The 27972-nt window shown below is 45.9% G+C and overlaps 1 protein-coding gene across 1 annotated transcript; it reads left to right on the top strand.

Moving 5' to 3' along the window:
• Positions 1-1574: 1574 nt before the first annotated feature.
• On the top strand, positions 1575-6647 carry bco1 (beta-carotene oxygenase 1). The gene is made up of 11 exons (XM_028433093.1): positions 1575-1712; positions 1787-1915; positions 1993-2122; positions 2405-2552; positions 2631-2781; positions 3717-3937; positions 4029-4286; positions 4377-4482; positions 4567-4661; positions 5924-6035; positions 6151-6647. Exons 1-11 carry the CDS (start codon positions 1649-1651, stop codon positions 6303-6305), a joined length of 1569 nt encoding a protein of 522 aa, XP_028288894.1. The 5' UTR covers positions 1575-1648; the 3' UTR covers positions 6306-6647.
• Positions 6648-27972: the final 21325 nt, after the last annotated feature.

The raw sequence follows: 27972 nt of genomic DNA, 5'->3' as shown, positions 1-27972 counted from the left end.
CGTTGTGCCTTTTTATTGGCGTTTGCTTGAATTTTCGAACTTATTGCGGGCTTTTATCACAGTTTTCACATTCAGCTTATGTTTATCATTTCCCAACACTGCACACCGTCAGTGTCATGTGACCCCACTGAAGTGAAGGGATGTCTTGAGGCTCATTAGTGAAACTAACTCTGATACAAGTACTTTGTTTTTGTACCAGTTTTCCTACTCTCTACTTTTACTATTTTATTATATTTTACTTTCTTTTCCATGTGTGGTCTGTGTCACATTTTAATCTGTAGATTTACTTTGAAACTGTATAAGTGACTTTATTTAAATCCTTAACCAGTAATGGAAGGACAACCATAAGTAAATACTGTAAATCCTCCTTCAGGGAAGACGATGCTGCTGAACGCGGTGGATAGATAGATACATACTTTATTGATCCCCCAAGGGGAAATTCAAAGGTGGACATATAAAGGTCTCAGAGGGACAGACAATCAATAAATTCTGGAGCTGGCTGAGTACAGCTCCTTCTGCTTCAGGTTTTTTTTTCTTTTTTTGTGTACATTTAATGTAAAGTTAAATGCTGCTTATTCAAAGTTCTGTTCTGTGTATTAGGGGACTTTTATCGGGTCAGTTCTGAAGGGTAGTTCTTGTCCTTGCCTTCCTGGCACAGTGGGCAAAGTGCAAGATCCCTATCAGGACAGCTGCCTACACTGCCTGACAGGGTTTCTGTGTTAAAGAAGTCGCACTTGCTTATCTATGTGTTGACAATTTAACACACACACACACACACACACACACACACACACACTGACCACACCTGAATACCAAGTATTTTGTATTTTAGATATTGCATAACTGGTTTAGCTCCCCTTTAAACTGCTATGATGCTACACAGGCTATAAATAATCCTTTCTGTGTATTTTTTTAAATTCTCTCCTCAGTGAACATAACAAACAGCTTTATTTGGTGATTTTTCTTGCATATGCTGTATCATATGCTTTAACACCCAAGGACTGTAACAGAGCAATGACAAGAAAAAGAAAACACAACTCGAGTCATTTTTAAGAACTTTGCACCCACCTCTAGCTGCCAAATGATTAAGAAAAAAACATTCAGCCTGAACGTATACAGCATTCTAGGAAAAGCAGCGTCTCAATGACATAAGGCCATAATCCAAAGTTACAACCAAGCACAGCAAAGATAAGAGAAGGTTCAATCAGAAAGAGGATTAGATCTGTGCTGTATTATAATAATATCTAGGCTGAGAATGACCACTCTGAACTCAATAAACTGAATTATTAGTAATAAATTAAAAAAGAAAATCCATGTGAAGGGAAGCAATAAAGATAAACTGGCTTATGTAATTTATTTTATTTTTTATAAATTATTTTATATATTTATTTAATATATTATGTAACAGCAGGATCATTTGAAGTGACACTCAACAGGTAAGTCCTCTCTGTTTTTATTTCTACTCAGATTTCTCTGAAATCCTCCAACAGGTCGGAGATAGTCTCACAGTCAGATAAGATAATGTGCACTTTGCCAACACCCCCCTCCCACCTTCCCACAAGTAAGAGCAGAGCTTTAAAGGAAGTGGTTTGCACAGCAGAGTTTACATGGACAGGTCCTTGTGTTGTCCTCTGCTCAGTCAGCAAACATGTCCGCACAATACTGCAAGAATGCAACGGAGAGGCCGGAGCCTGTGAAGGCAGAAGTCAAAGGTAGGTCTAAATGTGAGGTGTTTTTTTTAAATGGTCATAGTTTAATAATGTTTCTTTCTTTCTTTTTATATTAGGAAATATCCCCAGCTGGCTGCAAGGCACTCTTCTGCGTAATGGCCCTGGCATCTTCTCGGTGGGGGACACCAGCTACAACCACTGGTTTGACGGGATGTCCATCATGAACAGCTTCACCTTTAAAGACGGTCCGTCCTGCACTTCTTTACCTTTAAAACCCTTTTAATGTAAAAGTACAACTAGAATGTTTTTTCTTTTCTTACAGGAGAAATGACCCACAGGAGCAGATTCCTCAGAAGTGACACCTACAAAGCAAACATGGCTGCAGACAGGATTGTTGTGTCTGAAATGGGGACCATGGCTTATCCAGACCCGAGCAAGAACTTCATCGTCAAGTGAGGACTCTTCATTTTATTCAAAACAAATCAGATCAGTGGAAAGGTCCTGTTTTTATTTCATCCAACAATTTCCCTTTTCTCATTTTTTTGTATCATCTGCCATACACAATTACTGTAATTGCTGGGATGAATGGGACTTTAATTTAATATTTGATTTAAAGTGAAGAAAAAGAACAGATGAATGGGACTTTTATCATGAGAATAACCAGCACACACACACACACACACACATCCATGCACCATCCTCAGCCTCTTTCTAACCCCTCTTAAACCTTTCAGGGCCATCACCTTCCTCAACCACACTGTGCCTGACTTCACAGACAACGGTGCCAGCAATTTCATCAAATACGGTAACGACTACTTTGCCACTTCTGAAACCAACTACATCCGCAAGATTGATCCTGTGACCCTGGAAACTCAGGACAAGGTAACTCCATCTCACACATTTTTTTTAACACACGTGATGTTTCAGAGTTTCATGCCTTGTTGAACTGTCTGCACACAGGTGGACTACCTGAAGTTCCTGCCTATAAACCTGGCTACGTCCCATCCACACTACGACAAGGAGGGCAACGCATACAACATCGGAACTTCAATAGCAGATAAGGGCAAGACTAAATACACGTTGTTCAAAGTCCCGGCTGCTTCAGAGAAAGGTGCATATAAACTTTGTCCTGACACCTCTGTGCTAACATGTTCACATATTATGAAAATGTGAGGACAGAACGGAGAAACGTGCCACCTTGTTCAAATTCTAACCTTCAGCTAGAATCTTGTTGTTCATCTTTTCTGTAATTATTGTCAGTAATTATCACATTCGCTGCTATGGTCTCGAGCTGCACAGTATTACGTGGCAGTGTTATGTAAGTGCATCTTTATGACACGGAATAAAGAGGCATTGTATATCCAGAGGCCCAAGCGCTCAGGGGGCCCCTGATGCCCAAGCCTGTGCATGGCTATGTTTTCCAAGGCGATATCTTTGCTACTATTCCCACTATGTCATCCATCGCGGTATGTTAATGGGGCCCTGAAGCCAAGTAACACTGGTTATGTTACGTGATATACCTTCATAGGGCCCCTCAATTTAATATCATGTGGTATGTAATTACTATGTGTCTTATAGGGCCCCTTAATTAGGGGTACCTTATGTCATATGTCTTAATAGGACCTTGGTCATGGTACCTTGGTACTGACCTCTGACACCTGAATGGCGCCACTCAGCCAGATAACCCTGGTAATTCTGCAATAGCCCCATTTTATCTGCTGTTGATGTCTGGCCGGGGCGCTCCAATCACATAGGTTATGATATGTGATTGGTCTTAATAGGGCCCTCGATCATCTGACACATGTTTTGTTACTAAGCCCTGATATCGATAAATCTGTTCCTGTGTGGGCTCAGGGGCCATTGACTCCTCCTTGTCCCTCCCTGCATCAATCATGGTGCTATGATAAAGTGCACCAAAGCTCATTTTTTGTGTTCAAATGTGGGGTGATGTATGAGTCCATGTATAATGTAGTAGAGGGATGTTACCTATATGTATTTATTTATTTATTTATTTATGCATTCATTTATTTCTTTGAAACTTTCCAGATAAAGGAAAGAACGTCCCTGCGCTGAAGAATGCTGATGTGATCTGCGCAGTTCCCTGCCGCTCCCTCCTTTCCCCAAGCTACTACCACAGCTTCGGCATGACGGACAACTACTTCATCTTCGTCGAGCAACCTTTCAAGCTGGACATCCTCAGGATGGCCACCGCCTACATGAGGGGGGTGAACTGGGCAAGCTGCCTGAAGTTCTGCCCTGAGGAGAATGTAAGGAAACGTGTGTGTTGTGTGTCTTTCTTCATGCTTGTACAGTGTAATAGACAGTGTGTGTGTGTGTGTGTGTGTGTGTGTTTTATAGACTCTGATCCACCTGATAGACAGAAAAACAGGCAAAGTGGTTGACACAAAGTACTACACCGGATCATTAGTGGTGTACCATCACGTGAATGCCTTTGAGGTCGACGGTCATGTGATCTTCGACGTCATCGCCTACAACGACAGCAGCCTGTATGATATGTTCTACATAGACAAGCTGAAGGAAGAGCCCGCGTCACACGACAAACGCTACTCCAAACCGGGTTACAGACGATACGTGCTCCCCGTCCATCCAGACAAGGTGGGGGCAGTTTAAAAGAAAAAAACCCATTTCATCCTTAAATTAAAAAAATTAAATAAAGTAAATTTACTTTCTTTCTGGGTTTTGCAGGGGGCTGCCATCGGAGACGACCTGGTGAAACTCAAGTTCACAACCGCCAGTGCTGTGAAGGAGAAAGAAGGCAAACTCATGTGCCAGGCAGAGGTGCTCTGTGAAGGTAACACTGATGCCACTGCAGCAAATCTTTGGAATTAATTGCTCATTTTTAAAAAAAAACTGTGATTTGTTTTTCCTCAATCAGGTTTTGAACTACCCAGAATTAATTATGACGTGAATGGAAGGAGGCACCAGTTTGTCTATGGGAACATTGTGGAGGAATCAGCAGTGTCAAAACAGGTGAGGAGGTTTCTATCAAGCAGCACATGAGATGCGTGTGTGTGACAAGATTTTAAGACATCCCAGGGAAGGTTTGCAGAACACAACGGTGTAATAATAATAACTGTGCAGTTGCAAGTAAAGAACATGTTCTCCAAGCAGACCAGAATGTTGAACAAACACTTCAGATGCTCTGCTTTTGGGGAAACATCATGTTCCTGGCAGCGTTGCTTGTCATGATGATAATTACCCTTTAGAGGACCTGAAGTTAGGATCAAAAAACCCTGAGCTCCTCAATGACTCCATTAGGTACAATTATACAACATAAGAAGCCAGGAAAAATGGAGACAAACCCTTAAAGGAAGTGAGTTATGAAGGCCAGGCAGGATACAAAAACAAAGAGTAGTAAAGGGAAACATCTCAGTTTGGACAATTAGATGTGTTTATTAATCCCTCTGGTAAAATTCCAGTAAAAGCAGGAGTATGTTGCTTTGTATCAACAAAAAGGTTCTGCTGTTGTAATTTTTTTTTGTACACCACCACCACCACAAATGTCCAGAAGTCCAGACTTTATGCTTTACTTCAAGGGTTTATGACCAATGTGGTGTGTAAGGGCCCAGAAACATTTGCCCAGAGTTTCCACATCATGAAAATAATCTGAGCCAGCAGGTCACAGGTCCAGATTATGTTTTTGTGAGGGCTTCCTTTGAGGAAGATGGGCCCTGCAGCTGAAGAAAATCATACATTTACATGAGGTGAAGTTTGCAGTGCAAGCAAACCTTACTGGATGGTCAATTATCGCATTTCCTTTTTTTTATTGCAACAGTGAGGAACTCAAATGTGCAGCATTCACTTGAATAAAAGGAGAAGAAAATATGTTTTAAGTCTTGATTATATTTTACAAATCACGTGTTTGTAACACGTAATTTATGTAATGTGTGTAATTTATTGAACAATAGCATGAAAACCAGGTTATTTTTATTTTAAATCCAGTAGCTATTGGCATCTGCACATGTAGCTCCAAGAACATTGATTATGTAATGATAACTGAATGTTGCTCTGATTAAAGTCAGTGAATCTAATACCAGGAAAAGTGCAGCAATGAAATGTAATAATCTCTGTGCTGTCAGAACAAAGTACTGCACAGGCGCTGATAAGCTATTCATGCTTGGTTGTATATTTAGAATGTCTGTAAATAACTGCTGATTGTGATGATGAGTGTTTATCTGATTAGTAATATGCATGATGAAGTCATTTGTACGAATCCCTTTAATTTATTGTAGGTTGCAAAGTTTGACACAGAAACCAAGAAGATGCTTTACTGGGGTGAAGAAAAGTGCTGGCCACTGGAGCCGGTGTTTGTCCCCCGACCCAAGGGAGAGTCGGAGGATGACGGTAAGAATACGGTGGACAAACATAACGGCTCACATGTTTAATCTGTATTTGTTAGACTGTGCTGTACAGTGTGTTATATTTTAAGATGTGTCATCATTTTTCTGTCCATCTGTAGGTTTGCTGCTAATATCTGTCATTAACTCCAACCCGGGCCAGTCCGGTTTCATCCTGATCCTCGACGGCAGAACGTTCAAAGAAGTCGCTCGAGCACACGTGAATGGTGAAATCTACAAAGACATGCATGGATTCTTTATCCCAGAGGGACAGTAAACAGTTGTGTATATGTAAATAATCAGCTCTGTCCTCCACAAAAATCTGTGGATCTGTTGGATCATTAGAAAACACACAGTTCTAGACCTCTGTAAAACCTAATCTTATAGATATAGCCACAAATATATATATTTGTTTAATGTAGCTCCTTGTGCTTGTAACTCACCCTTTTTTTAAAAAAAAATATTCTGAAATGTATTCTCACTCTTACATTTAATGTATTAATCTAGAATTAAGACTCTAAATTCCTACAAAATACAGGAGTGAGTAGTCATATTGAAAGCTTTGTTTTATGTGTAAAATGCACTGCTCAAAAAATAAAGAGAACACAACACAATGTAACTCCGAGTCACTCACTCTTCTGTAAAATCATCCTGTCCAGTTAGGATCAACACTGATTGTGAATCAATTTTAGTTAGGGTTAGAAAAGAAAACCCAGGGGGGACCACCAGGTGACCCCCCCGGGGGAGTGCACTCTCCTCTACCATCCCAGGCCAGCCCTCCCCCCATCCCAGTAATTTGGTTCGTCCCTTTGTCACCACCTGTCTTGTCTCTTAGCTTGCTTGCTTTCAAATGAACCTTTTCTCTTGCCCTTCTGTCCTTTTACTTGTTTGTCTTCTGTGTTCTTTCTTGAACTGTTTTCTTACTTGGTTTGCTCTTTGTTTCTCTTCTTCTTTGATTCTTTGTTTCTGTACTTTCCTCCAAGACAAGCTGTCCCTGCTGCATGTTCCAGACTCCATCTGCCGGTGGATCACTGACTTCCTGACAGACAGGAGACAGCATGTGAGGCTGGGGACGAATGTCTCGGAAACAAGGACCATCAGCACCGGTACCCCCCAAGGCTGTGTACTTTCCCCTCTGCTCTTCTCCCTGTACACCAACTGCTGCACCTCCAGCCACCAGTCTGTCAAGCTGATTAAGTTTGCTGACGACACCACCCTCATTGGACTCATCTCAGACGGGGATGAGTCTGCCTACAGGATGGAGGTGGACCGTCTGGTGTCCTGGTGTGCTGACAACAACCTGGAGCTGAATGCCCAGAGGACAGTGGAGATGACGGTAGACTTTCGGAAAGTGCCAGCTCCATCACCCCCCCTCACCCTGACAGACACCCCCATCTCCACAGTGGACTCTTTCCGCTTCCTGGGTACCACCATCACCCAGGACCTCAAGTGGGAGCTCACCATCAGCTCCCTCATCAAAAAGGCCCAGCAGAGGCCCAGCAGAGGATGTACTGCATCCTCTGCAGCTTTAAAGGATCAGCCCAACATTTACAAAGAGGACGCTGCTTTAGCCTAGCTTAGCACAAAGACTGTAAACAAGGGGGAACTGTTAGCATAGCTCAATGACACTGTGTGTGTGTGTCTGTCTGTCTCTGTGTGTGTGTCTCTGTCTCTGTGTCTCTGTGTGTGCAGAGGAGCTGCAGGTGGTGTCCGTGGGCCTGCTGGTGATCGGTGGTGTTGGCGGTCAGCGTGGCAGCGACCTGTGAGATCAGGTTCCTACTGCTGACGGTGAGTCAGCGTAACGTCTGATGCTGCATTCAGGTCACGTGGGAAAATGCTGCGACCACATCCAGGGCTCAGTCAGCTGTTTTTTACCTGTGTCCCTCGGCTGATGTGTGGTGGGTTTCTTGAAAGAACACTGTGAGAAATAAAATCCAGTTTTGTTTCTTAGTGCTGCCCCCTGCTGGTACCCTGTGCTATTATTACACAGACACTGGCACACTGACACACAGACACACACACACTGACACACATATACACACACACTGACACAGACACACGCAGACACACACAGACACACACACACACACACAGACACACACACACACAGACACACGCAGACACACACACACACAGACACACACACAGACACACACACACACTGACACACACTAAAACACACACCGACACTGTGACTGACTCACAGGGCGGCTGCTGTGGCAGAACCGGTGCTGCTGATTGGCTGAGCAACACCTACATCCAGAGCCTGAACCTGACGAGTCCAGACGTGCTTCCGTGTTCCTGCTTTCACTCGTTTCAGCGCAGCGTCAACTCTTCCTGGTGCTCCGAGCTGCTGAACCTCACTCTGATTGGCCAAGGGAGCGGCACGAGCTCGCTCCTGAGGGGGCGCCGGCGGCTCTAAACCTGCTGTGTTTCATATCGCTGGTGTGATGTGATGTTTTACCCATGATGCTGCTGGGTTTGTGGTTTTCAGGGCTGCAGTCAGACGTTCAGTGATTGGCTGCAGGAGAACTCCCTGACCATCATCGCCATGGACGTCGCCCTGCAGTTACTGCAGGTAGTAACACTGCACTGCCTGCAGAGGGTGCAAACACACCTTTGTCACAGTCTGAGGGTTTTTATGTGTCTTCACTGAGTCACCAGCAGATCACTTTGACGTGTCAGCACTTCCTGTCTGCTTCTGATTGGATGGTTTTGAATCAACATGGCTGCCTGTTTGTGGTTATATGACATAAATATTTATTAAGGGTGAAGAAGAAGGAAGATCAGCGCAGCTCTGTATCTGTTAGTAGATGAGGTACTGAGGTAGGTACTGAGACCAAGCAGCACAAACTGCATTTCCTCCAGTGTCCACTAGACGCTGTCTCATACAGTGAGTCTGGATGGTAACCTTATGTTACTCTAGCTCCATCACACTGAGTGTTTCCGCCTCTCTGCAGGTGGCGCTGTTCGTCATGGCGGTGTATCTGTACCGTGCATTTGGAGAAGGCCGCGCTCTGAAACGGACCGATCTGCTGGCTGGCAGAGACCACGCCCCCACCGATGACCTGGGGGAGCTGAACTACGCCTACAATGACCAGGTTGGAGCTTACATAGACCCCCATCACCTGCCTTATCACCACGATGACCACGGCCAGGTGTATGTGGACCAAGTGCAGAGCTACTAACCTGCTACAAACATTATAGGCTCAGGTTCTGGTTCTGGAAACATGAGCCTCCAACCAGCCTGCGGTCTTTTACCCTCTGTTATCCAACAGACACAGCTTCTCAGAATACACACACACATCTTAGAGCAGGCACAGGCACAATCATATTTCACAGTAACATATCATGGATGAGATCATCGGAGTGACATCACATATACGTCTATAGTAAGACATCTATAAACACACCAACACCTGTGTGGAAAACAACGAACGATGGCAAAAACACAGCTAACACTACACAACCAATACTAAAACAACACAACTGGGGAGATGACGTACACAGGCAGGCTAAGTCTATACGTGTGAAGCTTGAAATTTGTAGGAGGAGATAAATTTGGCAGATGACCCTGGTTGAAGGGCTCTCTCATAGACTCCCGTGTTAAAAATGACACAGAAACTGCTTAATATTTGAAAAACTATAGTCTTTTGAAAAAAATAACATTAATTTAGCTTAATGAGGCAGGCAGAGCTGTTACCATATTTGGCAACCATATGGCATTTGGCTGCATTTGGCAGCCATATTTGTAGTCTTTATCAGACTTTAAGCATTATATCTGTCATATTGATCATCCTTCAGCTGTATAGTATTTGGCTGCTTCTTTATCAATCGTTACGCATGATATCTGCCATATTCATTGCTATGGAGCTGTTTGCTACATGTCCACATCGCATATACTGTGTTGTAGAGCAACATCTTGTGATTCTGGCTGTGTCCATACTTTTTGTCTGAAGGCTTCGGTTTGGACAAAAGCAGCAGTTGTTTAGAGGGTGTTTTTACATCAGAAATGCATTAGGAGGGGGACAGAGAGAGCTGCAGTTAGGGGCGGTTGAGAAACATTCAGGTTGCCATGGATACAGGCAGGCAGGGCTGTTACCGTGGTGACAGGCTGACAGGGGTACCTTTGATGACTCAGAGATCAAAGGCATACCAAAGTTATATAAAGGTACACCTTTGTGCAATAAAGGTGTTGGTGGACAGTTTCAAGGAGAGACACAGCAGGAGATTTTGGAGAGTTCGTGGAAACGAACCTGCCTAAAGTGCAAAGGAAAATAATCAAACTGATTACTGGACTAAACTCGGAGAAGAGAAGGATCAGAGAGGAAGAACGAAACACAGCTGCAGAGGAGGCTAACATCTTTTACACATTTCTTCATACAGTCAGATTCGTGGTGAGTACCAACAGTAGTGAGTGATAAGTGCAACTTCTCCATGTTTATTTAAAGAGAGAGTTGTGCGCATTTATGCACATGCCGTGTGTGTGTGTAAGTGTGTAAGGGCGAACTCCATTCCGCGTGATAGAGAGACCAGAGAAGTGTAAACCCAGGGACTGTAGAGACGGTAGAGCTCCTGGTGACGTTAAACCAAACTGTTTTGCCTGTAGAGCCAGCTGTTCGGGGAGAGTGCCGGTCTTTTTGCTCATTCATGGTGAAGTGACTGGACCAGAGCAAACCTATTTTCTAACTCGCTGCCTAATTAGGCAGGCAGAGCGGTTACCATGGTGACAGGCTGTCAAGAAGCATACAAAGCAGCCATATTTGTAGTCTTTATCAGACTTTAAGCATTATATGTGTCATATTGATCATCCTTCAGCTGTATAGTATCACTAGTATTACGGCTACTTCTTTATCAATCATTACACATGATATCTGCCATATTCATCGCTATGGAGCTGTTTGCTACATGCCCACATCAAAATCGTTTAGTCTCCCTAAGCCTCAGCTATTATTCCAAGATCAGACAATTCACCTGCTGTTCAAAGCAATTATCCAGCTGCTGTTCAGGTTAATTCGGCTGCTTTTATGACTGCTTCAGCTTGTGTTCAGAGGAATTCAGCCCTTGTTCTGCCATCCAGCTTCTATTCATATGCATTTAGATGTGTTTTTTCATACTTTTAGAGTTCAAAGCAATCATTCAGATAAGCTTTCAAAGCAATGCTTCAGCTTCTGCAATCAAACTTGCATTTCCTTCAGGAGCCTTTTACAGCAGCGTATCTTCAGCATACATTGACCGATTTCAGCCATTCAGCTATCAAAATGTTCATCTCACAGAGGACATTCCGGGTCAACCTCAAGTTTTTTTCAAAAAACTAGAAGAGTGCATTTCCTGAAGAAAATGCAAGTTTGATTGCTGCAGCTGAAACATGCTTGCTTTGCTTTGCTGGAGAATCATAGCAATTCAGAGCTTTGTATGCCTCTGTGTGTCAGCTTGTCACCATGGTAACCGCTCTGCCTGCCTAATTAAGCCTAATTAATGTTGGAGAGAGGGGTGTGTCAGCCTCCTGTTACTCCTCTCAGGGCAGATCCCATGTATTTTAATGGGGGTTGCACCCTCTGAACAACTGCTTGGTGTGTAGTTTTTTGGCGCAGCGTATCTTCAGCATACATTGACCGATTTCAGCCATTCAACTGTCTCTGTCCCCTTCCTAATGCATCTCCAATGTTTCCCATCCAGGGTGTGTCGTGTCCTCACAGGGTATACCCCGCCTCTCACCCAAAGCTAGCTAGGCTAGGCTCCAGCCCCCCGTGACCCTCCACTGCAGGACAAGCGGGTTAACAGAAGATGGATGGATGGATGTCCAAACTGATGCCTTCAGGCAGAAAACAAGAAGAGAAGCGCGAGAAGAAAGAGCGCCAAGAACGAGAGAAGCACGAGAAGAAAGAGCGCCAAGAACGAGAGAAGCACGAGAAGAAAGAGCGCAAAGAACGAGAGAAGCGCGAGAAGAAAGAGCGCCAAGAACATGAGAAGCACGAGAAGAAAGAGCGCAAAGAACGTGAGAAGCGCGAGAAGAAAGGACAAACGGTGAAGCAGTTTATTGTGAAATCAGACGGCTTGATCACTGGACTGGAAAAGGCCAACGGGACCGTCCTCACAAACGAAAATGAAAATCTCAGAAAGGCTGCCGAAGAACATGTCCTGTGTTCTTTCAAGTGTGAGGAGCTGGCCAACGAGCTCTGCACTCTGAGAAGTGACCTAGAGAAGGCCAAAAAGACCATCCAGGAGAAGGACAGTAAGATCAGCCAACTGTCAGAGGACAGGTCCTCCTTACAAGATCAGCTGAAACGTGAGCAGGAATCAAGAGAAAGCACTGAGAAACACCTTGATGAGCTCGAGAAACGTAACAGTGAAATTCAATCAGAGCTGGTTAGTAAGGAGAATGTCATCACTGACCTGTTTGCTGAAAACAATCATGTCTGCAACGAACTGGCCAAGAGCAAGGCCAAGTTCAGACAGTTGGAGGAGGGAGAGCTGGAATTTGAGCAAACGCAGAAAAGTTTACAGCAGTCTCTGACTCTTCAGCAAAAAGAGGCTCTAGAGTTAAGGGTAAAGTGTGACCAGCTCAGAAAAGAAAATGAAAACCTCAGAAAGGCTGCCGAAGAACATGCCCAGTGTTCTTCCAAGTGTGAGGAGCTGGCCAACGAGGTCTGCACTCTGAGGAGTGACCTACAGAAGGCCAACAAGACCGTCCAGGAGAAGGACAGTAAGATCAGCCAACTGTCAGAGGACAGGTCCTCCTTACAAGATCAGCTGAAATGTGAGCAGGAAGCAAAAGAACCAGAGGAGCTCAAGCAACATGGCAGCGACCTGATTGCTGAGAGCAAGGATCCCTGCAACCAGCTGTCCAAGAGCAGGGACAAGTACAGACCGTTGGACCCCGAACAGCTGGTAGACATCTTTCTGCCAAAATGGGTAAAATTACAGGAACCTCCAAAAAGAGAACGTGTTGCAGAGACACCAGATAAGAGATTGGACTGGCTGTTCCGCATACACGAGCAGGGCACCCTAGACCCGGACAACCTAAGCGACCAGGAATACGCAGACTACCAGCACAGCTGGGACTACAACGAGAGTGTAGACCACCAGGACCAATACAGCCTGGGCAACCCGAAGATTGGGGATAATTGTGGAAAGGAGACAGGCGAAAGACAGACAGGACGAAAGAAGAAAAAGAAGACACACAGAAGATACTGAAGTAGACCTAAGTCTCTGAATTTAACCTGTTTTTTTTCCCCAACAACCACCACTCATGTTCTGTTCTGGTCATTGTGTGTCTGTCATGTCAGTTTATAGCCTCACATTTAGTTTACATTGTTCACCTTGGCTTTTACCACTTTTATGCATGTTTTATCTTGTTTACTGTACTTTTATTATTTTACTTTTAATAAATTTAATTTTTTAATACATGACTGACTCCTGTCTACAGCACTTTGTTCAATGAAAGTTGTTTTTTCAAATGTGCTTTATAAATAAAATTAAAAAACTTGACTTGACCTTGTTTACTTGACCTTATTTTATCTAACAGTGTCCAAGTCCAGTTTGTGGTCCAAGTACATTCCCAAGTAGTAGATACACTGATTAATGGATGGATAACATTTACATGTCAGTGTCAGAGTCTCAAATCTGTGGGGTATTTTATGGTAAACTGAATAGAGTTGGATTTATTGAACATAAACAGACAAATGTATTGCTTGAAATAAATGATTTGCTTGGCTTTGATCATTTGATTTGATTGATTATGTTAATCAGGGATAAAAAATGGTTAGTTTTACTGTTAATTAATCATTAATGTTGCTTTACATGCAGGTTCTCAACTGTAACCTCTAATTTTAATTGATAACAAAATGAGATTTACACATGTATTAATTCATGTTAATTTTTGCTCATTAAGATGTTACATCAATCACTTCTGGTGCATGTGTGCAGGCTTCTATATTATATTTATTCATGTACCAATAACAGAGTAGTTAATTATTCATATCTACTCCACTAGGTGGCAATATAACACCAAAGCTGGTGGAGCTCTGCACCTGTTCCCTTCTCTTTGCAGCCATGCAGCTCCACGTTGATGGAGCTTCATCCAGGTCATTTTTGGAGCAGGGCAGCTGGACTTGTTGGAGCTCCTTGAAGAGGTTTTGCTGCTCTGCTCCAAGCAGCTTCATCAGCTCTGCTTTCATCAGAAGCTGCAGAAGCTCCTCATTAACAAGATAAAAGAAAAGAAATGCAGCTATTTAACAGTTTCCTCTCATACACACACACACTATATATACTCTACATATATATGTAAGACAGGTATTTATTTTGGCCACTAGGTGGCAGCCGTGTAACAGTTTACCCAGACTTAGTGAGCCCCCCGGGACACCGTAGTTTGGGCGCAACCCTCCTGAACAAGCGCCTGCTCACGTTCAGTGTCGCTGTTCTACCTTGAAGGTAAGCTGGGTTGTGTGCTCCAGTGATTTTCGTTGGTTTATGAAGCCTGCTAAAACCGCCTTTACTCTGTTGTATTTTTGTTAAGTACGTAGTTTGGTATCTGGCGGGTCTGAATAGTACGTGATGCCAGTAATGTTTGTTTTATTGGTGGCAGCTGGAGTGGGGTGCGGCCGCTAGCATGTTACTGGCGAGCTGTCGGTGGGTCTGCTAGCAGGCTGTCTATGCAAAGGATGCGGGCAGATATGACTTTATGTTTATGTTTCATCGTTCGTATTTATTTTTGATATATTGTTATATTGTCATCAGAGAGGAAGAACAAAAACACAGCTGCAGAGGAGGCTAACATCTTAGCAACAGAGTTCTTCATGAAGTCAGATTCGTGGTGAGTACCAACAGAGGGAGAGAGAGAGTCGTGCACATTTACGAGCATGCCGTGTGTGTGTGTGTGTGTGTGTGTGTGTGTGTGTGTGTGTGTGTGTGTATTGGGGCGAACTCCACTCTGCGTGATCCAATCCATCTTTATTTATAGAGCACTTTTAAAAACAACAAAGGTCAGCCAAAGAGCTGTACACAGCCTATCAAGTGTAGAATAAATTACTAATAAAATAAAATGAAATAATATAAAGTCTAAATTTGATAAAGCACAGGAATATACAACAGTACAATAAAAACACCAGTCAGGTGTAAGAGCAATAAAACAAATAAAAGTCAACAACTCAGAGTTAAAAGCCAGAGTAAAAAGATGTGTTTTAAGTGATGACTTAAAAGCCATAAAAGAATCCATCTGTCTACGGTGCAAAGGCAATTCGTTCCACAGTTTAGGAGCCGCGACAGAGAAGGAACGGTTCCCCCTGAGTTTTCTCTGGGTTTTTGGGACGACCAAGAGAGACTGGTCAGCTGACCTGAGACAGCGAGCAGGGCAGTAGAGCTGGAGCATGTCAGGCATGAAGGGATTTAAAAACAAATAAGAGAATTTTAAAATCAATGTGAAAATGAATCGGGAGGCAGTGCAATGACTTTGTGATACAGAGACCAGATGAAGTGTAAACCCAGGGACTGTAGAGACGGTGGAGCTCTCTGTGACGGTACATTGATGGTTAGACTCAACTTAAAGAAAACGCTGGGAGGAAGCAGTTGTCTACTTAAAGGTACAGTAGATGGTTTTATTTGGCTGATGATCTGTTGTTTGCCATATCTGCGATGGACATGAGGAGAAGGGTTACAGGCTGGAATTAGTAGATCTGATTCCAGAATGGGAAAATAAGCGTTTACTTCTGTATGTAACACAGGTGTTTAACAACCTGTTAAAATCCACCAGTATGCAGGAAATGGCTTCTAGTAAATGAAAAACCTTCTGGGGGACCACCCCCAGACCCCCTTCTGTCCTATAATAATGGTAATCATAATAATAATAATTAGATGCCCCAAGTCACATTTTTAAACTGGAACCCCAGTTTGAAATGATGCGATGGTTTCTGGGGTAACAGGTAGGGAACTCAAATGTTTTGAATATAAAATGATGCATCTGGACTTTTGGCTCAGCCTTTATCCGTAAAACACAAACAACTAAGAAGCATATGGAATATCATTCTTTGTGGAGCCTCAGGTCCAAAGCTTCCAGCTTTTCAATTGAAACTGAACACTGCTGATGACTGTATAATTCTATACAACCAATGGGTTAATAATCACATGCATAATAATCAGCTTTGTAAATGTTTCATTTCAACACATCAAGCTATTGTTGCATTATTACATGAGTCTGTGAAGATGCACTCACTGCATGTCAGTGACACAGCTCCTATCAGATTTTTTCTTATGTTTAGAGTGAGGTTGTTCTCGCTGCTCCTGTCTGTGAGCGCCTGCAGCTCCTCTCTGTGTGCAGACTCGTCACCATTCCTAATCAACCCCACCACTGTTGTGTCGTCTGCTCATGTGATGACCATGCTGGTGTCCTGTGATGGGGTGTAGATCCTTAAAGGTTGAACATATGTAGTTTTTAATTTTCATATTATAATCATGTTGATGAAGATTCTCAGTCATCCAGGTCATCATACGTAGAGCAGAGTAGAGTTTTCTTGAAGACGTTTCTCTGCTCATCCAAGCAGCTTCATCAGTTCTGACTGGTGGTGGGAAACATGGTTTATATGTGGTTGCAGACCTCAGTGGGTGGGTCTGGGTAAAATTTAAATAAACAAACACTTGCTGTGTGTCTGTGCAAACTTCCTGGGAATGGATGGAATCACTGCATTGTATGTGGTAGAAAGATGATGTCTGAAGCCACTGCCTCTGTTAAGGGAAGGTTCTTCCAGCTTCACATAGATGCTTCCTGACTCCTCTTTCAAACCACCTTTCCTCCCTGTCTAAAATGTGGACATTGTTGTCCTCAAAGGAGTGTCCTTTGTCTTTGAGGTGGAGGTGAACAGCTGAGTCTTGTGCTGAGCCATTCTTCTGTGGAGTGGTTGTTTAGTTTCTCCAATGTACAGATCAGAGCATTCCTCACTGCACTGGACTGCATATATCACATTGCTGTGTTTCTCCCTGGGAGTCTGATCCTTCAGGTGAACCAGTCTCTGTCTCAGTGTTGTCATAGGTTTGAAATGGACCGGGATGTGATGGTTGTTGAAGATCCTGCGGAGTTTCTCTGATACTCCTGACACATATGGAATGGAGATGTTCTTCCTCCGCCTGGTGTCGTCCTTCTTCTTGTTGTTGGGGGGTCTTGTTTTTGTGGCTTTGATGAGTGCCCACTTGGGGTAGCCACAGGTCTGCAGGGCCTTCCTGATGTGGTGTTGCTCCTTCTTCTTCCCCTCTGAGCTGGTGGGTACAGTTTGTGCTCTGTGCTGCAGGGTCCTGATGACTCCCAGTTTGTGTTCCAGTGGGTGGTGTGAATCAAACAACAGGTACTGGTCCGTGTGTGTGGGTTTCCTGTACACTTCCACATTGAGGCTCCTGTCCTCCTCAATATGTACTGTGCAGTCCAAGCAGGCCAGATTGTTGTCCCCGGTGTCCCGCGATACAAGTCACCAAACACAGAAGCTAACTCTCTGCACAGCTAACTAGCCGAGTGACAACACTTCAGTCATTATAAACTATCCGCCATTACATTACGGTGCTAACTTGCAAATTAGGTATTTATCTTGACCTGAGCTGCGGCCGGACTTCTACCCAGTTTGCTCGCCGTTTATGTTGTTGTCTTCTTCTTCTTCTTCTAGTTTATTGGCAAGTGGCATCCTACCCCGGTGCATTACCACCCATACTATACTGCAGTGTGGGCCTGAGTGGAGAGAGCGAAACAAAACAGCTAAATCCTAAAAACTAAGCCTGTTTAGATAACTTAGCAAATATCTCCAAGGTTTCCCTTTTAGAATAGATGGTATCTGAATTCATTCATGCTGCTTTCCTTAGCTTCCTCCCTCTGGAACTTGTTTCTTTCTGTTGTGTGTGCTGGACATATGCAGAACACATGAGGGACTGTTTCTTCTTCAGTACAATCCTCCAGAGCCCTGATGTATGTTTACCTGTTCGTTTCAGTGTTTGTTTAACCCAGTGTGTCCAAGTCTGAGTCTTTTAATGCATCTTTCTTCTCTCATACTGCCCCCTGCTGGTCTAATTCTGCCTGCTTCCCTTTGAACTGAGTATAAATGTCTTCTTGTTAGTTAGTTACTTAGATAGTTACTTAGATAGTTGAATCAGTGTGATGGTCTGCCTCAGACAGACCGGACCAAAGCAGCAGTACAGCTTCAGGCAGCCTTAAACATAGTGTGTAGAGGCTGACGTGGCCTCAGCACAGGACATGTTTTAGCATAGCTGAGCTGCTGTAATGTTACTGTTGCTGTTAGACGTGCTTTGAGGTAGCTGACACTGTTAGCAGTATTTAAATAGCAATATTAAAATAGTGGAAATGAGTTGAATGTGTTTTTTGTGTAGGTCCTGGAGCAGAAGATGATCCAGCTGAATGAAGTGTAGAGTGAATCAGCAGTGATGCAGGTATGTGCGGTTTGAGTATGTTGTGTAACTGAGTAGAAATGTCGTCCTGAAGTCCCACAGTTAATGTGTCGTTGTTGTGTTTATGCCACAGGCCCTGTGTGTGATGATAACAGAAGCTCGACAGCCAGTGTCAGGACACAGCAGCTGACCCTCAGGTCATGGTTTGTCAGTGTCAGTGTGTTGTGTTGCTAAATATTTCCCATTCACAAATAGTTTGTGAGGTTAGGTAGTTGTTTAATAAATGTCCAAAGGTCTTAGAAGCTCATGTGATGAGTCATAAAGATTTTGAAGAAGTGTGCAGTTTTCAGTTAGGGTTAGGTTTGGGGAAACAGGTTCGTCGACCCTCAAAGGGAGGACATGCATTGTCCATCCTTGGACGAGTCCGTCCCCCCAGGTCCCACCGTGGTGGTTGAGGGCGGCCACGCCTCCTGCGGTAGGAGACTGTGGTCCACTCTCCATCCATATTTGACAAAAACTGTCTTTTTTAGAAAAAAAGAAAAAAAAACAAAAAAATTATTTATTTATTTATATATGTTGATGGAGATTCTCAGTCATCTAGGTCATCATACGTAGAGAAGATTGAAGCAAGGCGTCTGGACTTGTAGAGTTTTCTAGAAGACGTTTCGCTGCTCATCCAAGCAGCTTCATCAGTTCTAACTGTTTGGTGGGGAAACATGGTTTATATGTGGTTACAGACCTATGTGGGTGGGTCTGGGTAAAAACATAAAAACTGAAAAAACAATAGCACTAAATGTTTCCATACTTACCTGTGATGTTCTGGCTGACTGGGCCAGGTGTGTCTAACGACTGGCTAACGACTATGAAACTGCCGGAGGGGGACTGGTTGACAACCCTTTGTTCTTACTGTGAGTATGTGCAAACTCCCTGGGAATGGATGGAATCACTGCATTGTTAGGGTTAGGGGGAGGGAACTGAAACCTTCTCCTGGAGGAAAAGGGACGTGCTTGGTCCATCCATGCCCCTGGGCCCCTGTACCCATCCCCAGTGAAATAATTTTGTGTGCGTTGGCGCCTCCGGCCATACCGCACAGTGGCCCAGCCATCCATGGCGTGGGGCCTTTTTTAGTTTATCGTCCAAAGAAAATATATATTTTTTTATTTTATAATAAAGAAACGAACAAAAAGCACTTTCCAAAAAAGAGGAAAGGAAAAAATGTTTTTTATAGTTAACAAATTATTTGTGTTTAATCAAATAAATAACTAAGGAAGGTGTGCCAGGAAAAAAAGACAACGTTTCGACCTCAACAGGTGTTCATCAGGTCTAGGCACACTAAATAACTAGCTATGGCTGGATAATAGCTGCAGAGATGCGTCTCCTACAAGAGCCAAGCTCAAAATGAGCTCCCTTCTGTGTTTTGCCCCTTTTATACTACCCGTTCGTCTTTTAACAATGTCAATCGTCTATTTTAAATGTCAATCGTCTTTTCAGTTTCTAACCCCTAAATATGAATTTTGTCCATTCTTACAAGCTATTTGTGTTATAACAACCCACTAATCACATCCCTTTATAAATATAGTTACTACAGGTTAGGGTTAGGGTTAGGGTTAGGGTTAGGGTTAGGGTTAGGGTTAGGGTTAGGGTTAGGGTTAGGGGTTAGGGTTAGGGTTAGGGTTAGGGTTAGGGTTAGGGTTAGGTAGGGTTAGGGTTAGGGTTAGGGTTAGGGTTAGGGTTAGGGTTAGGGTTAGGGTTATGGGAAACCCATTCATTGTCTATGTGGACCATCAAACTTCATAATTCAAGATTGTGCCCAATGTAAATAGATGTAGAAACCGACCACGAACCTGGATGTGACGTCATCAAATTCCAGATTCAATCTTGAAGTGCCCTAACTCAAAATGGCCACTTGGGGGAGTCAAGCTCCACCAAACTGAATGCAGAAGTAATCCTAGAACTCAGTGTAATCTTCCAAGTTACTCAGTAATAGAGTTAGGGTTAGTTAGTAAAGTTCGGCTTTCAGATCTATTCCCATATAATGCGGCCAGGTCAAAGGTCATATTTTAAGTTACTCAGTACTCTTCCAAGTTACTCAGTAATAGAGTTAGGGTTTTTGGTAAGTAGTTGCAAGTATAGGTCTATTTTCATTCAAACGTTGCAAGTAAGCGTACAAAGTCGTTTTAAAGCCAAACCGAGTGCGATTTTGGCCGAAAAACCGCCAGCATCGACAGGGGAGCCTCCCCAAGCCCACAAGTGTCTGCTGCGAGGTGTTTTAGCCGCGCCCCGGGGAACCACCCCAAGGCGCCGCCGGGGTCACCGGGGGCGAAAAAGGCCGGCCGCACTGAGGGTCTCCAGAAACACTGTAAAATCTTCCTGAGAGTGAGTCCATACGCCCCAAATATCATGCAAATATGCCTGTAGTAGTGCAATGGTTGGAGCTCAGCTTCCTCAGGAAGCGCAGTCTGCTGCCATTACTAAGTCTGCCTATTACCACCTGAAAAAACATGGCTAGGATCAAGGGCTTTCTGTCCAAACAAGACACAGAAAAACCTATTTATGCATTTATTTTCAGTTTACTGCATTTTCAGTTGACTGCATTACTAGCGTGAAGCCGCCAGGGGGCGCGTGGCGGTTGAAAGCTGCTACAAAATGCCGGGTTTAGCAGCTTTCAGCCGCTAAAACTCGCAGCAACACCGTTGCGCAGTACTTCCGGTGCCGCCGGAAGTGTTTCAAAATAAAACCGGAAGAGCTGAATTGAAAATGTTAACAATCGTAATAATAATAATAATAAAGAAAAATAAGGTACTTAAACTTGGATATCTCGCGACCTACCCCCCACAATTCGTGGTCGGGCTTTCCAACGCTGCCATCGGCGAGTTCGTGCGACTTTTCGTCCCGGAGATATAGACTTTATAATGTGTCATTATTATTACAATTTTTATTCGGTATCTCCGGAACGGAAGGTCGCACAGACTTGCGGATGGCGCCGATGGAAAGCCCGTGGCCGATTTATGGAGGGTGGGTCGCATCTCCGTTGCTTTAGGACGTACGGTTGGCGAGCTATGGAGTAAAGCGTCTTAAATCGGACACCTCCATTTTGCGCTATGCAAATCCTTTGACCGCTCGGATCTCCCGAACCGTACGAGCTAGAGCCTCGGGATCAAGACCTGCCCCCCCGTTTGTCAGGACGGGCTTTCATTCGGCGTGGGTCTCAAGTCTGTGCGACTTTGCGTTCCGGAGATATATACAGGAAGTTGTCATTTAAAAGTGTAACAACACACAACATGGAAGAAAAAAAACAATCAGTGTGTGTCTTTGTGAGTGTGTCCGCGGGTGGTAACACACACTCCTTCAGTGCAGTCTTAAAAAGAAAAATACACAGCGTGACAAACATCATTAAACATGAGTGGTTGGTGTTTGGGGTTACCATAGGGTTTGTGGTCTGGGGTTTGAAAAAACAATCAGTGTGTGTGTCTGTGAGTGTGTCTGTGGGTGGTAACACACACTCCTTCAGTGCAGTCTTAAAAAGAAAAAGGGTCCCGACCCGCAGAGCCGTCCTCGGGCTGCCCCAGACACGTGGCTCTCTCCTGGGCCGAACTCCGCAGGGGAAGGCGCTACGGACGAGCGGGGCGGGCCGTCCGGCGCGCGGCGCCGCGCCGAGCGGGGCCGTCCCGGAACGGTCCGCCTGCGCCGCACCGTCCCGGAGAAATCTGCGTTCAAAGTCTGGGAAAATTATCATTGAATAGCTGCGGAGTGCGAACCCTTGCCAGTATATTACACTTTCACATCTACTTCCATTTCAGCCTACCGCAGAGAATCCCGGGCCCTTTTCGGGGCCCTTCACGAGGGGGCCGCGAGCCCGAAAATCGGCTCGGTCCGTCGCGGGGACGCCCGCTTTCGGCAGGGAGCGGTCCCAGGTCTCTAGCGCGTCGTGCGGCCGAGCAGGCCGCCGAAACCCAGGTCCGTACCTTCCGCTCATTTTCAATGGTGACCTCCTGACCTTTGGAGTTTGCACGGCCATAGCTCGGGAACGCAACGGGCCAGGGGGACGGGGCCGGCTGCGTCGGAAAGCTCTCGGAGAGCTCCGCGACATACGTCGGGCCCGGACCCGCAGAGCCGTCCTCCGGGTCGCGGCCCCCGAGAAGAGGGGCCGAAGGCACGTGGAGGCATAGAGACCGACACCCTGGGCCCTGGCTGAGCGGCTCGCCCGTCCCCGGGCGTAGAGCCTCGCCGGAGGCGCCTACGGAAAGGTCTCGGCGGCCCGAGTCCAGCCGCGGCGGAACCGGCGCTCTGGGCCCTCGCCTTCCGGAGGACACGGCCGCCGAAGTCCGAAAACCTTCACCTCGTTAAGCGCCGTATCTCGGCAAAGGAAGGTCGCAGACGCGTGGCGCGGACGCGTACGGAAAGGGCTCGGAGGGGCCTGTCGCGACGCGTCGGCCCCAGACACGTGGCTCTCTCCTGGGCCGAACTCCGCAGGGGAAGGCGCTACGGACGAGCGGGGCGGGCCGTCCGGCGCGCGGCGCCGCGCCGAGCGGGGCCGTCCCGGAACGGTCCGCCTGCGCCGCACCGTCCCGGAGAAATCTGCGTTCAAAGTCTGGGAAAATTATCATTGAATAGCTGCGGAGTGCGAACCCTTGCCAGTATATTACACTTTCACATCTACTTCCATTCAGCCTACCGCAGAGAATCCCGGGCCCTTTTCGGGGCCCTTCCCGAGGGGCCGCGAGCCCGAAAATCGGCTCGGTCCGTCGCGGGGACGCCCGCTTTCGGCAGGGAGCGGTCCCAGGTCTCTAGCGCGTCGTGCGGCCGAGCAGGCCGCCGAAACCCAGGTCCGTAACCTTCCGCTCATTTTCAATGGTGACCTCCTGACCTTTGGAGTTTGCACGGCCATAGCTCGGGAACGCAACGGGCCAGGGGGACGGGGCCGGCTGCGTCGGAAAGCTCTCGGAGAGCTCCGCGACATACGTCGGGCCCGGACCCGCAGAGCCGTCCTCCGGGTCGCGGCCCCCGAGAAGAGGGGCCGAAGGCACGTGGAGGCATAGAGACCGACACCCTGGGCCCTGGCTGAGCGGCTCGCCCGTCTCCGGGCGTAGAGCCTCGCCGGAGGCGCCTACGGAAAGGTCTCGGCGGCCCGAGTCCAGCCGCGGCGGAACCGGCGCTCTGGGCCCTCGCCTTCCGGAGGCACGGGCCGCCGAAGTCCGAAAACCTTCACCTCGTTAAGCGCCGTATCTCGGCAAAGGAAGGTCGCAGACGCGTGGCGCGGACGCGTACGGAAAGGGCTCGGAGGGGCCTGTCGCGACGCGTCGGCCCCAGACACGTGGCTCTCTCCTGGGCCGAACTCCGCAGGGGAAGGCGCTACGGACGAGCGGGGCGGGCCGTCCGGCGCGCGGCGCCGCGCCGAGCGGGGCCGTCCCGGAACGGTCCGCCTGCGCCGCACCGTCCCGGAGAAATCTGCGTTCAAAGTCTGGGAAAATTATCATTGAATAGCTGCGGAGTGCGAACCCTTGCCAGTATATTACACTTTCACATCTACTTCCATTCAGCCTACCGCAGAGAATCCCGGGCCCTTTTCGGGGCCCTTCCCGAGGGGCCGCGAGCCCGAAAATCGGCTCGGTCCGTCGCGGGGACGCCCGCTTTCGGCAGGGAGCGGTCCCAGGTCTCTAGCGCGTCGTGCGGCCGAGCAGGCCGCCGAAACCCAGGTCCGTAACCTTCCGCTCATTTTCAATGGTGACCTCCTGACCTTTGGAGTTTGCACGGCCATAGCTCGGGAACGCAACGGGCCAGGGGGACGGGGCCGGCTGCGTCGGAAAGCTCTCGGAGAGCTCCGCGACATACGTCGGGCCCGGACCCGCAGAGCCGTCCTCCGGGTCGCGGCCCCCGAGAAGAGGGGCCGAAGGCACGTGGAGGCATAGAGACCGACACCCTGGGCCCTGGCTGAGCGGCTCGCCCGTCTCCGGGCGTAGAGCCTCGCCGGAGGCGCCTACGGAAAGGTCTCGGCGGCCCGAGTCCAGCCGCGGCGGAACCGGCGCTCTGGGCCCTCGCCTTCCGGAGGCACGGGCCGCCGAAGTCCGAAAACCTTCACCTCGTTAAGCGCCGTATCTCGGCAAAGGAAGGTCGCAGACGCGTGGCGCGGACGCGTACGGAAAGGGCTCGGAGGGGCCTGTCGCGACGCGTCGGCCCCAGACACGTGGCTCTCTCCTGGGCCGAACTCCGCAGGGGAAGGCGCTACGGACGAGCGGGGCGGGCCGTCCGGCGCGCGGCGCCGCGCCGAGCGGGGCCGTCCCGGAACGGTCCGCCTGCGCCGCACCGTCCCGGAGAAATCTGCGTTCAAAGTCTGGGAAAATTATCATTGAATAGCTGCGGAGTGCGAACCCTTGCCAGTATATTACACTTTCACATCTACTTCCATTCAGCCTACCGCAGAGAATCCCGGGCCCTTTTCGGGGCCCTTCCCGAGGGGCCGCGAGCCCGAAAATCGGCTCGGTCCGTCGCGGGGACGCCCGCTTTCGGCAGGGAGCGGTCCCAGGTCTCTAGCGCGTCGTGCGGCCGAGCAGGCCGCCGAAACCCAGGTCCGTAACCTTCCGCTCATTTTCAATGGTGACCTCCTGACCTTTGGAGTTTGCACGGCCATAGCTCGGGAACGCAACGGGCCAGGGGGACGGGGCCGGCTGCGTCGGAAAGCTCTCGGAGAGCTCCGCGACATACGTCGGGCCCGGACCCGCAGAGCCGTCCTCCGGGTCGCGGCCCCCGAGAAGAGGGGCCGAAGGCACGTGGAGGCATAGAGACCGACACCCTGGGCCCTGGCTGAGCGGCTCGCCCGTCTCCGGGCGTAGAGCCTCGCCGGAGGCGCCTACGGAAAGGTCTCGGCGGCCCGAGTCCAGCCGCGGCGGAACCGGCGCTCTGTCAATGTTCTGCTCTGAAGATTTTATTTTTTTTTTCAGAAACTTTTTCAGCAGATTTGTTTTCAAAGTAGTCCTTTTTAGTAAAGGATTTTTTTTTATTTGTATAAACCGTTGCGGGCCTTGAAAAGAAAAGGAATATTTATTTTTCTACCAAAGCTAAAATTATTTTCATGAAGATTTTATGTTTTTTTTCAGCCGATTTATGTTCAAAGTAGTCCTTTGGTAAAGGATTTTTTTTTATTTGTATAAACCGTTGCGGGCCTTGAAAAGAAAAGGAATATTTATTTTTATACCAAAGCTGAAATGTATTTTTATGAATATTGTATTTTTTTCAGAAACCTTTTCAGCAGATTTATTTTCAAAGTAGTCCTTTGGTAAAGGATTTTTTTTTATTTGTATAAACCGTTGTGGGCCTTGAAAAGAAAAGGAATATTTATTTTTATACGAAAGCTGAAATTATTTTTATTAAGATTTTATTGTTTTCAGAAACTTTTTCAGCAGATTTATTTTTAAAGTAGTCCTTTTTAGTAAAGGATTTTTTTTATTTGTATAAAATTTTGGGGCCTTGAAAAGAAAAGGAATATTTATTTTTATACCAAAGCTAAAATTATTTCCATGAAGATTTTTTTGTTTTTTTTCAGCAGATTTGTTTTCAAAGTAGTCCTTTTTAGGATTTTTTTTATTTGTATAAAATTTTGGGGCCTTGAAAAAGATTTGAAAGATTTTTTTTTTTATTCATAAATTGGCTAATGTTCAAGTGGTTAATAAAGAGTTTGGTGAGCATTATTTGTCTAAATGTGTAATTCTTTACAGAGAGTTATTTCATCTTTGAAGTCATGGTTAGTATTGAAATGCAATAAAATAATAAAAAAAAGTCATTTAAAAAAATAATAATAATAAAGTGTACAGAGGAAGCTGGAATCACAACAGGCATTCAGCAGCAGCCACCGCTCTGCCCATAGAAACGCACACGCGCTGTTTCTCTGTCGCTGCCACCGTGGAGAGAGAGAGAGAGAGAGAGAGGCTGCACCGGCTCTCCTCACTGATATCCAGCCGGTTTTTGCTGAATCGCTGCTGATAGAGACGTGAGCGGCTTGCGGAGGACGCGGAGCAGTTTCCTGGGTAACAGTCTGTCTTAAAGCTGAGATGCCAGGGTCCGATCGCACATCAGGGCTGGCTGGAGGAGGAGGACGAGCGGCTCAGGGATGTTTACGTGAAGAGACCGGGTGGTTTTTTTCCACCTTTCACCCTCGCTGCTGATCTGTGATTGCATGCGCGACCATCTCACCGCTGGAGTAAAAACAACAGGTGAAGCAGACGAACTCGGAGCTCCCTGTCATCCCGGGAGGGTTAACCAAAGAGCTTCAACCGCTGGATATCGGAGTAAACGGGGCGTTTAAAGCCAAGCTGCGAGCGGCGTGGCAGAGATGGATGTCAGAGAGCGAGCACAGCTTTACCGGGAGGCAGCGCAGGTGAGTTACGCCAGTTATGTGAATGGACTTTGGACGCGTGGGCTCATGTTTCTGCAGCGATTGTTGTCCGAGCTGTCGTGAAAGCCGGCGTAATTTCAGAGCAAAAAGTGCATTTCAATGAGCCTGTCTTGGAAAGTGAGGGATACAGTTCACCAACACTTCCCTCTGAGGATTCAGAAACGGCTCGTAAAAGGAGCAGGAAGTTCCTTCCTAACATGTCTGTGGATGTCCAACCAGAATCTTCCAGTGATGAGGATGAGTTACCGCGCAGACAAGCACGTGCAAGTAAGAGGAAACTACACTTTCCAGTGCCAGCTCCTTCAAATTCAACGTCTGACCCTGTGGAACAGTTCGATGCTAAGAAAATGTGCATGACTGGAGCCACAGAAAATCCATCCAGCAACGAAGTCCCTGCATCTGATGATGTAAAGCCAACTCAGGTGGTAGAGGAGACTCAAATGAGTCAGGAAACCCAACTGTAGGTCAGAAAACAAGAAAAAAGGTTTAAAAAAAAAAAAAAAAAAACGTTTATATGTTTCAAAAGTGTTTTAATCAGGTGTTGTTAGAAGCTATCATGTATGTTAAGGTAAAGAAAGAGTTTTAGAAATTGAAATTGAATTTTAAGAATATTTATTTTCAAAGTAGTCCTTTGGTAAAGGATTTTTTTTATTTGTATAAACCGTTGTGGGCCTTGAAAAGAAAAGGAATATTTATTTTTATACCAAAGCTAAAATTATTTCCATGAAGATTTTATTTTTTTTTTTCAGAAACTTTTTCAGCAGATTTGTTTTCAAAGTAGGGTTTTTTTTATTTGTATAAAATTTTGGGGCCTTGAAAAGAAAAGGAGTATTTATGTTTATACGAAAGCTGAAATTATTTTTATTAAGATTTTATTGTTTTCAGAAACTTTTTCAGCAGATTTATTTTTAAAGTAGTCCTTTTTAGTAAAGGATTTTTTTTATTTGTATAAAATTTTGGGGCCTTGAAAAGAAAAGGAATATTTATTTTTATACCAAAGCTAAAATTATTTCCATGAAGATTTTTTTGTTTTTTTTTCAGCAGATTTGTTTTCAAAGTAGTCCTTTTTAGGATTTTTTTTATTTGTATAAAATTTTGGGGCCTTGAAAAAGATTTGAAAGATTTTTTTTTATTCATAAACTGGCTAATGTTCAAGTGGTTAATAAAGAGTTTGGTG

The sequence above is a fragment of the Parambassis ranga genome, chromosome 20 (assembly GCF_900634625.1).
Source record: "Parambassis ranga chromosome 20, fParRan2.1, whole genome shotgun sequence".
NCBI lineage: Eukaryota > Metazoa > Chordata > Actinopteri > Ambassidae > Parambassis > Parambassis ranga.
The sequence above is the reverse complement of the archived record's forward strand: the minus strand, read 5'-3'. Positions and strand labels throughout refer to the sequence as shown.